We start from the raw sequence: 11541 nt of genomic DNA on the forward strand, positions 1-11541 counted from the left end.
TACAAAAAGATGCTAAACTAATCTCAATTTCAATATCAAATACACTGCTCCCCAAAAAGGTAGCTGTACTATTTCAAACTCAGCCAAAGCAAATGCCTAAAACAATAACAATGTTTGTTCCTCCCATAGTCAATCCTTACTCAAAATCAACAACTATGCTCTTTTAACCTTAAATATAGACATGTAATAAAACAATTCAATAGTAAGGGAAGTATAAAAGGGAAACACTGTCCAATGAACTTCTGAGTCACTAGACTCCTCTTCACATGGCAAGTTACAGAAATTTCATCATGGGCTTATCATCTGAAGACGAGTCAAGCCTCTTGCATTCATTCCCCTTAAAACTGTAGCTGTCTCCCTTAACATGTTAGTTTACATCTGTATAAAAATACAAAATAGCCAAACCTGGGTTCTCCATATCAGACCATCATGCCAGAAAATGAAATAGGTGCCTAACAACTAAATTAACAGCAACAGCCCTTGGCACTCTCAGCTAGTTGTCTCTTACCATGTGTGGTGTGGGACAACCACATGGACACTGGGGAGCGGGAAGCCATTGAAACTCCCAGCAGCAACCAGGGTATAGGCCCCCATCTCTGGCCAGACCAGCCAGTCTCCACAAGCCAGCTGGGGCAGCTTAGCCTCGGAGACCACCTGGTCCAAACCATCACAGGTGGGGCCCCAGATCGAGCAGGGAGTGTAAGACTCCTCAGGGCCTTTGTCCTGTGGATGAAGAGGGGTTTCTCAGTAATTTGGATTTGGAGAAACATAATAAGGAAGCAATAGATGGAGCAAAAAAGGAAGGAGATAGAGGAAGCCAGGGAGGCAGAAGAAAAGAATAGATATAGAAAAGAGAAAAATTATAGAAAAGATAGAAAGTTGTTCTGATTGACAGAAAGAAGCAGGAGAAAAGGGGAAAATCTGATATGTGAACAAGATTAAGAGAAGATGCTTCAAAATGAGTGACAAAAAAGAGAAGATACTATGAAATTGGGACAGCATGGCTTTACTTTCATATGAGAATAAAATCTAATAATAAAAAAGCTTAAAGAAATACATTCCACATGAATGACTAAAAATTGAGCTGACGATGAAATTTATAATATTCTTTTTAGCAAAGAGCTTGCAATTGGGGGGGGGGGGGGATCAAGTTCAAAACAGGAAATGTTATCTACCAGGTTAATGTTTGGTACAAAGAATACATTAAATGGGTCTTGTCCAGAACCAATACAAGTTAATCTGGTAAGACTTCCTATACCCAGATACACATGCACAAACACATTCACACTCACTCTCACTCAATCACTTCCATCACACCCATTTCATAAAAATAGAGCACTATTCTTCGTGGCCCAAACGAAAACCCTTCCCTAGAGTACAGCACCACCATTTCGGAGTCAAGCTGTACAAGCAACACCGTTCAGGATCAAAACGCTCACCTCCAGTAACACGGGGTACACTTCCTGATGGTCGTACAAGGTGCAGTTGAAGGATCCGTAGACACCGTCATTGATGTAGTACATGGCGGAGAGAAATGTGCCGTTGTCGTCACACACCTCCCGCTTGGCCATAACGTAGGTGGCCAGGGTGAAGGCTGATGCCACGACATAGCGACCTGGCTCAGCAATCACCTGAAATTTTGAAACAGACATGGTGTGACATTTTGCATCTTTCAGCAGGTGCCGTTAACTTGTATAAGCCAATTTATGCACTTACTGCTGATCGGTATGTTTCTGAAGAATGAAACCTACGCTAAAAGTTCTTATTTTATATATGAAGTTTCTAGACGATGAATCAAAATCAAATCAGCCACTGAGTAATTTAATAACATGCCCAAGTTAATGAAATTCACCTAGACTTTACTGCAAGAATAGAATAGAATAGAAAAGAAAACAAAACAAAAACCAAAAAATGAAAGAAAATAGAAAAAAGGAAAAAATAAGAAAAAAATAAAAATATAATAAAAATAAAAAGAAGAAAAAGAATGAAAAATGAAGAAAAAGACAAAAAGAAGAAGAAGAAGAAGAAAAAAAAGCTGATTTCCATCTCAAAATCTAAAATAATAAGAAATAGTATCCCCACCCTACCTTGACACCACAGCCCTCAGGGAAGTGCTCGTCCAGGGAGTTGTTGACATACTCAGCAATCTCATCCAGGGTGTTGTTGCGTGTCCCAGGGAAACCACCACCAATGTCCAGCAAGTTCGGCTTAAAACCCAGCTCTTGGGCTTCGTCAAAGACCTGGTAGTTATACAAGAATAATTAGAGACTGAACAAAAAGAAATATTACAGCAGTGAAGCCAAATAACATCAAAAGAAGAGAAAAAATGATGGATCATGATAATAGCAGAAAATGTGACCGAATACACACTTAAAAAATCACAATGAAAATCATGATGTATAACATCCTAATCCTCAGCCTGATCATGTAACAAATTTAGTGCAATAAATAAATTGATTAAAAAAAAAAAAAAAAAAAAAAAAAAACTTCATATATCATTTCAAAAGCATTGATTAATAATTTTGCAACTAAGAATGGCTGACAAATGACTGAATAATCTTTAACAATGCCCCAACCTGACATCCACCCAGAAAATGTTAATGAGAAATTATTTAATAATAACATTAATAACAACAACATCAACAATAATAATATCACCATTATCATTGCCATCATTATCAATACTAACAATACTGATATCCTCTAAAAAGATGCCCTTCACCAACTGACCTGCCTTGCTGCGGCAATTGCCCGCTGGAACACGGAGGGCTCACGGCAGCCTGACCCAACATGGAAAGAGACACCAACGATGTTGAGATCCAGTGCCCGGGCAGTGGCTAGGAGCACTCCAGCATCCTCAGGCAAAGCCCCAAACTTAATGCCAAGGGGGCACTGGGAGTCTTCAGCGTCACAGCGGATCCTTAGCACAAGCCTGTGGTGAGTAAATGTGGTTATAGCTGCGTATTTTTTCAATTAATTAGTTGCTCTTTCTTTTTCGTGTTGATACCTAGTGAGATTCGTACTTTTTTGTGAGTTCTGGATTTTATCTTCATTCTATGCCCTTAACCAATATAAAAATTAATGAATAAATAAATATGACAACTGGACACATCAGAATTATTAAATACCAGTCTACTACAAATAAATACATAAAAATACATATAAATCAATGAACTACAATCTACCCCAGTAATTCACACCTCATCCCCATCAAGACCTGAATTTCCACACAGTTCCCAGGTCTTGGGAAGATCCGTCAATTACAAACCCACTTTCCCCTATTATATCTTTCACCTAGAAGGTATATAATAATAGAAAAAAAGTAATAACAATAATAACAATAAAACAATATTTACCTCAAGCAGCTAAATAAATTCTCCAGGTGAATTTACATCAAGATATCAGACTTCTACTGAAGCATGAAGTCAACCAGCAAAAAGAATATGTATTCACCCTGGTTGCTACTTTTAATTTTGTATCTTTATGGAAATGAGCAAAGTAACACAGTTACAGGTAATGCATTGTCCACTCTGGTTTTGTATTGAGAAAATTGTTTACACACAGATGGCTCCACAAATGCTCAGCCACCAATGAGTCAATTAGTCAACCCCCTCCGTGACCTTGCCTGATTTCCTTTTTCCTTGAGTTTCTGGGAAAATGTTTTTTTAATGCTATTAATATAGACACTATTGTTATTAGTGACTTTTGTTATTCCTATAATCATATCAAAACTGTAATAGCCAAAGAAAAAAATATATATATATATATATATAAAAATATTTAAGCAAAAAAATTAAGGAAAAGGTCAGACAGCTGACATAGGTGGACTAGTAAATGCCTACTTGGTGACTAAGCCTTTGTGGAGCCATTTACATGTAGGCAACATCAATGAACTAAAATCACAGGGGATATGGCACATACATAAATGCCATCCTGATGTCAACAGGCTTTACTTCCCACATTCCAAACTGTTCCTCTAAAATTATTTATAAGTAATCTAAGAAATATGAACCAAACCAATATACTTCTTCTGATGCAATTAATAAGTAAACAAATAAAATAACCAACTAAGAATAAATTATAATAATAACGGAATGAAAAAAGGTAATAAAAATGCAAAAATCCCTGTCACTCACTGGGCATTGGGGTAGTAAGCCTTGACTTTATGGAGTTCCGTCTCGTTATCAAAGGTCATGAGGGACACATCCTCCTTAGCTGCATAGCGCAAGTGGGAGGCTGGTTTACATGGGTGAGCGTAGATGATGCGAGACCTATCCACGCCCAGGTCCAGAATCTTCTTTATTTCCGCCTGTGTGAAAGGAAGATGGGTAGACTATGAGAAAAAAATCTCTATATAATAATTAATATTCATGAAAAGTAAATGAGTTAAGAGATCTAATACAATCTCAACATCAGACTATTTCAACTAAATATTCCTAAATGTAACACCCACTCAAAGGGAGTGCATGTCTGTATGTGTATATACACACACTACCAGTAATCCTAAAAAATTGTTTAAGTAATCAATCTAAAACAACTGAACAAATTTTGTATAATGCTATCATTATCATATATGAAACAAACTTGTCATACATATTTAGTCCCCAGTTCCTCCATGAATCGTAACACATTCAACATAGTCTAACCCTCCACTTGTGCAAACTGAACATTCGACGAACTGTATAATGTGGTCACAATCAAGCCTCACCTTTGATGCACAATCAAAGCCAGTCCCAAGAGCGGCTAGCAACTCTAGCACTGTCTGATTGTCATTGCACTTCACAGCTGCAAAGGCAAATGAAGATTTAACAAAAAGTATCCTAGCATAGTTTTTATTTTTCATGTTCTTTCTTGTGATCAAATATTCTTTCGCAACATGAGGCATTTCAGAGAGCCTGGTAATAATAAAACGACAGATCAGTATAGAACATTCTTGATGGGTAGCCTTGCTTTAGGAGACGATTAGCATTAGTGAGAGAAAATAATGAATGGATCTTCAAGTTAACAATTTCATACTGTGCAGAAGTCAAGCTATGGATTATTATGAATATATATTAAGAAAGCATGTCTTTCCAGATTTTCTAATTAACCCACTGGTGCCAGGTAATTACACGTCTTGCTGATTTTCTTTACATGAACATGGCTCTGCAAGCTCATAGTCACCAAAAAGTCAGTAAGTAAGCCTTCCTAAACACATCTAATATCCCCATTCCTTGAATTTCCTTTACTTTTTTCTAGTGCTTCTTATATCATTACTGTTATCAGTATTATTTATATCAACATTAGGTTTACTACAATTTTATTATTCATACTAATAACAAAAATCTTTCCAAAAATCAAGGAAAGGGGTAAACTGGTATGACCAGGTAGGACTAGTAATTAACTCCTTGGTGACTGCTCATGGACCTATCTATATGTAAACAAAATTTGTAAACTAATATAAATATGGACATTGCATTTATTACTGCAATCCCAGCATCAGTGAATTAACTAGAGCAAAAGAGAAAAAATAAAACATTGAAAGAACGAGACAAATAAATCTTCACCATAGAAGGGCTTGACGCGTGGCATCTTCAGACGCCAAATCTTAATCTTCTGCACGATGTCGCCGATGTCCAGCACATAGAATGGGTCTTCGCGTCCCTGAGAAGAGAGGGAGAGAGATAAAACTTAATAAACGCTGAGTGTGGACAGTAGTTTTGAAGGTTAATAGAGTCTACCAAAGATACTGCAGTATAAGTAATTTATTTGTAAATGGATATCTATTTCAACATCAACTATAGCAGAAAGGAAGTTCAAACTACTTGGAAATGGAAGATGAGTATACAAAAGAAAAGATAGGAAGTACAAAATAGGAAGTATCAATATCAAAATGAATATGAAAGAAGAGGATGGGGAGGACGATGTGGAAAAAAGTGGGATAAAGAGGAGGAGAAGAGGAAGAAGAGAGGGGGGAGGAAAAGGAGAAGGAGAAGAAGGAGAAGGAGAAGGAGAAGGAGAAGGAGGAGGAGGAGGAAGACAAAAAAGAAGACGAGGAAAAGGAAATTTCTGGACAGCAGGAAGGAAGGATTGGGGAAAAGACAAGGCAGGAGAAAAAGAGGAGGGAAATTCCCCTCTTTGTTCAAAAGCAGGAAGGATGAAAAGAAGGAAGGAATTCTGACAAGAACAAGAGACAGAGAAAAAGTGGTGATAAGTCAGAAGCAAAATGAAAGTAAGAGAAGGAAGGATGGACAGATGGAAAAACAGCAAAAACAACTCACGGTCTCCTTGGCCAAGTCCCTGATGGCATCCATGGTCGTCTCCTGGTTGAGGATGCGTGCAGACCCCGTGAAAAAATTGCACTCCAGCTTCATGTTTGCACGGTTTGGCATTGTCCTTTCGAAATTCTGTTATGTAGCACTTGTTGTTGGGCGATGTTTGGATTGGATTCGAGAAGGGGGACGGGGAGCAATTTAGAAAAGAGTTCTCTTGTGGTTCTTGTAACCTCCACGGTAATGTGTATCAGCCTGCAGAAAGAGGGGACACAAGGGAGATAGGGATTAATATTTACAAGAAGAGTTCTATATGATCTATAGCAGCCTGTGGAATGAGGGGATGTGTGGAAGAAGGGGGATTAATATTTGCATGAGGATTCCATAAGGTCTTTACAGGCCTGTAGAAGGGGACACGTGATGAAGGGCGACTAATATTTGCATGAGGATTCCATAAGGTCTTTGCAGGCCTGCATAAAGAGACATGAAGGGAGATGAATATTTGCAAGAAGATTTCTATCAAATCTTGACAGGCCTGCAGGAGGAAGAAATTCTATGTGACCTTTGCCAGCCTGCTGAAGGCAAACTGTGCGATAGAGGGGACATGTGCTTATGGGGATTCATTTTTGCACAAGTAATTCTATGTGACCTTTGCCAGCTTTTGGAAGGAAGAATAATTATGCAAATTTTATGTTTTTTTTTTTTTACTAGCCTGTACAAGAACTGCAATGGAGGGGACATATGAATATAGGGATTCATCTTTACAATATTATTTCACCTATAAATTATTTACCAATCTGTGGATGAGAGGAGAACTTGTGTGGTAGAAGCAACGCAAGCATTGGGGAAAAACTTATTGCGTAATGAATTCTATATAGTCATTTATATACATGAATTGCAAAAGCCTAATGTTGAAAATCTATCTTATTCCATTACTTCATTTAGATGACACATTCTAGAATCGAAACTCCAAAAGGGGGGCTTTCTAAATCTCGGAAACAATGAACAACCCTTACCCAACCCGAACAAAACTCCAAACTTAATACCAACCCATGACAAACCCTCAACCTCAACAAACGGCACCGACATCCCAACAAACCCATATCAACCACAGTAATCAAACCTGCTCCACACCCCTAGGCAACTTACCTTAGTTACGGCCTGTGTAACCTCAGAATGGAGGTTGGGGGCAAACCTCAGTACCACGGTGGTAGACCGTTAAGTGTGAATCTCCAGTTGCCCCCGTACAGGGTAAAGGTGCACTGGTCCAGACGGCTGCCCGAGTATCGTCCCTGAAAGCGAAGAGAATAATAATCATGAGCTCACGGCGTGAGACAGAACCTCAATCAAGTAGTGATTGTAATACAGCAGTATTTAAATCAATGGTAATACATTAACTACATTAATGAAAGAAAAACAAATGCATGAATAAAAGAATAATAATGAACATGGTATAAATGATGATGATAACAGCAACTCCAATAACAAATAATAATAATAATAACTATAATCATTATAATCATTAGTCTATTACTATTAGCATCACTATTAGACTATCCTTATCATTATCCATACTAATATAATCATTATCTATCTTATTGATATGATTATGATTATGATTATTATTATGACTATGATTATTATTATCATCATTATTATCATTGTTATTATCATTATTATTGTTATTATCATTATCATTGTCATTATCATTACTATTATCATTATCATTACTATTATCATAATTATTTTCATTATCACCATTATCATTGTTAATACTGATAATAGAATAATGATAAAAGTAATAATAATAATAATAAAAAAAAAAAATTCACAATGATAATAATAATAATAATAGTAATAATATTTACAATGATAATAATAATAATAATAATAATAATAATAATAATAATAATAATAATAATAATAATAATAATAACAATAATGTAATCTGAGATTTCTATCAGTGTGATAACAATAATAGAGGCATAATGATAACACCAGTAAAAGAAAAAAAAAAAGAAAAAAAAATAATGGAAGCTCTTAAGAAATTATGATAATCTTAAGAAATATCAAATGCAGCAAAAAACAACAAAACAATTTTCACAATACTGACGATGACTGTCAGAAGAGGAGGAGAATAAAAAGAATAAGAATAAGAATAAGAAAAGTTGATCATCATTATCTATATCATCACTATAATAAGTATTAATAACCGTCACTCAGACAAGAACCCCCGTGAAATAGATGAATGACGATAATAATATTAGTGATTAAACATAATAATAATAACAATAATAGTAATAATGATAACAACAACACTAATGACTAACAATGGCAAATCAGAAAAGAAAGAAAGGAAGAAGAAAAATAAAATAAAAAATAAAAATAATAACAAAAACTATAACTGTCATAAAAACAATAACTACAATAAAGTAAAAAAAAAAATAATAATAATTATAACAGCAATATTAACAGTAATAATAATCATAATAATAATAATAATAAAAAAGAAATACTTGTAACATTAACAATAATAATTATCATCATCATCATATTCTTATTTTTATAATTAAAAATCATGATCACTCTAATAATAATAATAATACAAAATGGTAGGAACTGATGAAAAACATAAAAATAACTAAAATAAAAACAATATTATCAAGAGCATCATCATTATGTCACCATAAATCCGTAGAAACAGAAAACCACTAATAATAATTGACAATGAAAAAAATGAGACACAACAATGCTAACAAAAATATGATAACTATAATATAAAAAAGATAAATTAACCACACGTCTCCGGGAAATGTTGCGTTCACTATAGTATTAGATGGCTTTAGAAGTGTTTAGCCAAAAAGCAAGTCAGTTAGTAGACCTTGTGTCCTCTTCTGATTTCACCTTTCCTTGAGCTCGTGGGAAAAATGCTCCTTTCACAAACGTTTTCAGTATCGATGCTCTTAGTAAAATTATGGACATCAAAATTATTGTATTGGCTTCTATCACAAACATTTTCAGTATCGATGCTCTTAGAAAAATTATAGACAATAAAATTATTGTATTGTTGTTGACATTACCAACAATAATACTAGATATCAGGAAATATTATAAAAAATCAAGGAAAACGGTAAACAGGTGAGACAGGTAGTACTGGCAGTCGGCTCATTGGTGACTTGGTACTTGTGGAGTCATCCATGTGTAAAAAGCATTAAAGAATCAGACTCACAGTGGGCATGGCATGTACGCACGAGCCATCACCCAGCAGCTCTAGGTAAACAAAATACAAATATCTACTCGCTCTTATAATTTTACGATCATCACTATTATAACATTAACACTGATAAGGTTACCAACGTTGCTGAAAATATATTAATAAATTAACTTTATCACCATATTTGTCTTCTTATTCCCTATTATAATTATCATTCATATGATCATGATATCATGTTTGATTATAATAAAATCAGCATTTACATTAATACTCATGTTCTGACTGCAAAATCAAAATGATCCCACCAACAATAGTAATAAATCAAGTTTTAGGAGTCATAGTAATTGTACTCAATAATAAAAGTAATAAAAGTAGTAGTTATAATAATAATAATAATAAAAATATTAACAATAATAATAATAATGATAATAATAATAATAATTATAATGATAGCAAGAACAGTAAAAATAGTAATAATAGTAAAAACATCAGTAATAATAATATTATTAACAACAATAATAAAAATAACAATAGTAATTATAATAATAATAATAATAATAATAATAATAATAATAACAACAACAATAACAAAAATAACAAACAACAATAACTACAATCATAATAAAAATGACTATATACTGGCATTCTGAACTGATATAATGGCACCTACTAAGTTATGTACGATGACTGCTATTGATATTTCCTTAACTATTTCTGGTATGTAGGTGGGGAATCACAGAGGAGCACGGGTAAAACAGCACACGCAAAGAGAGGCAAAGACAAAGGAGTGAAGAACCATACATACATACAGACATACATAAGTACGTATGTATGTAAAAGTAAGTGTGTGTGTGTGCGTGTCTGTGTTTGTGCGTGTGTCTGTGTCTGTGTCTGTGTCTGTGTTTGTGTTTGTGTTTGTGCTTGTGCTTGTGTGTGTGTGTGTGTGTGTGTGTGTGTGTGTGTGTGTGTGTGTGTGTGTGTGTGTGTGTGTGTGTGTGTGTGTGTGTGTGTGTGTGTGTGTGTGTGTGTGTGTGCATACACATATGAGTGTTTTCATATATTCATTCATACATACATACATACATATCAAATCTTGAAATATAACCAACTACAATACCCGCAACACCTTCCCTACCACTGCAAAACATTCCAGATCTCATTATGTCAATCTAAAATCCAAAACCCTTCAGATTCAATTAATGGTGCAATCCCATGGCAGACATGCTAACCTCTCATGAGCTTGCACTCCCTCACCACACAGACTTTTTCCATTCCAACTTACCTTAGGATATTATTTCCCCATGTATCATAACCACGCCATACAGGGTATGTGCGCCTCCCCAATAATTGTCAGTACAAGTCTGGAGAAGCTGCGTGCCTGGCTCCCATGGCTGATAATACTGCTCGAGTCTTGAAACAATGGGAAGATGCACTCAGACACACAGGATAGTCTTCTGCAAACTCTGGACCTGCACTTGGTCGCTAAATGCCCACAGTTCCTGCTTAGACTGTTTGTTGCTGGGACAGCTGACCAACACTTGACAGGAAACAAGTCTGAGTCACTTGCCAGCCAAGCAGAGCAACAACTACTTTCCCAGCCTCCTCCGGTGTGGCTCTGGGGACCCCCCAAAGCAGAAAAAGGGGGGTTGGCCCGTACCACACGTTCTGGGGGCCACCAGACTAATGGATGTGCAGATATGGAAGAGAAATTCCCTAAGATTTGGTAGGAAAGTCAAGCACACAGTGTGGACACAGGCAGAGCAGAACACAGAGTGAGCATGTCCATGCAGGGCTGCCTGAGGAGGGATGATTCCCACCTTCACACATTGCAACACCTTGCACAACAGGACCAGACAGCAACATCTTCATACAGATATATTGCAAGCTTCCTATGTGCTGTAGACATGACTAAAAAGGAAAAAAAAAGGAAAGATACAAACTCCTTTTACATAAGCCAATAAAAATAGAAATAGAATCTGCCAAGCAAGAGCACCAGTACTGGGCTGTGTGGCAACCTATGCTGTCCCAACTAATCAATACAGGAGGAGGCTGAGGCAGGTCCTTCTTCCCTGGCCG

General features: G+C 35.9%; 1 protein-coding gene across 1 annotated transcript in view; it reads right to left on the reverse strand.

The window, feature by feature from the left end:
- LOC113817114 (ornithine decarboxylase) overlaps positions 1-11242 on the reverse strand; it is a 12746-nt gene extending 1504 nt beyond the window's left edge. Inside the window, exons 1-10 of the mRNA XM_027369118.2 lie at positions 10748-11242; positions 7401-7543; positions 6261-6506; positions 5547-5643; positions 4709-4785; positions 4137-4309; positions 2731-2932; positions 2088-2240; positions 1440-1631; positions 509-723 (exon numbers count right to left, since the gene is read on the reverse strand). Of these exons, the coding sequence (XP_027224919.2) occupies positions 509-723; positions 1440-1631; positions 2088-2240; positions 2731-2932; positions 4137-4309; positions 4709-4785; positions 5547-5643; positions 6261-6371 (1220 nt within the window). The 5' untranslated portion in view covers positions 6372-6506; positions 7401-7543; positions 10748-11242. The remainder of the gene's footprint in view (positions 1-508; positions 724-1439; positions 1632-2087; positions 2241-2730; positions 2933-4136; positions 4310-4708; positions 4786-5546; positions 5644-6260; positions 6507-7400; positions 7544-10747) is intronic.
- Positions 11243-11541: the final 299 nt, after the last annotated feature.

This window comes from Penaeus vannamei, chromosome 17 (genome assembly GCF_042767895.1).
Source record: "Penaeus vannamei isolate JL-2024 chromosome 17, ASM4276789v1, whole genome shotgun sequence".
Taxonomy (NCBI): domain Eukaryota; kingdom Metazoa; phylum Arthropoda; class Malacostraca; order Decapoda; family Penaeidae; genus Penaeus; species Penaeus vannamei.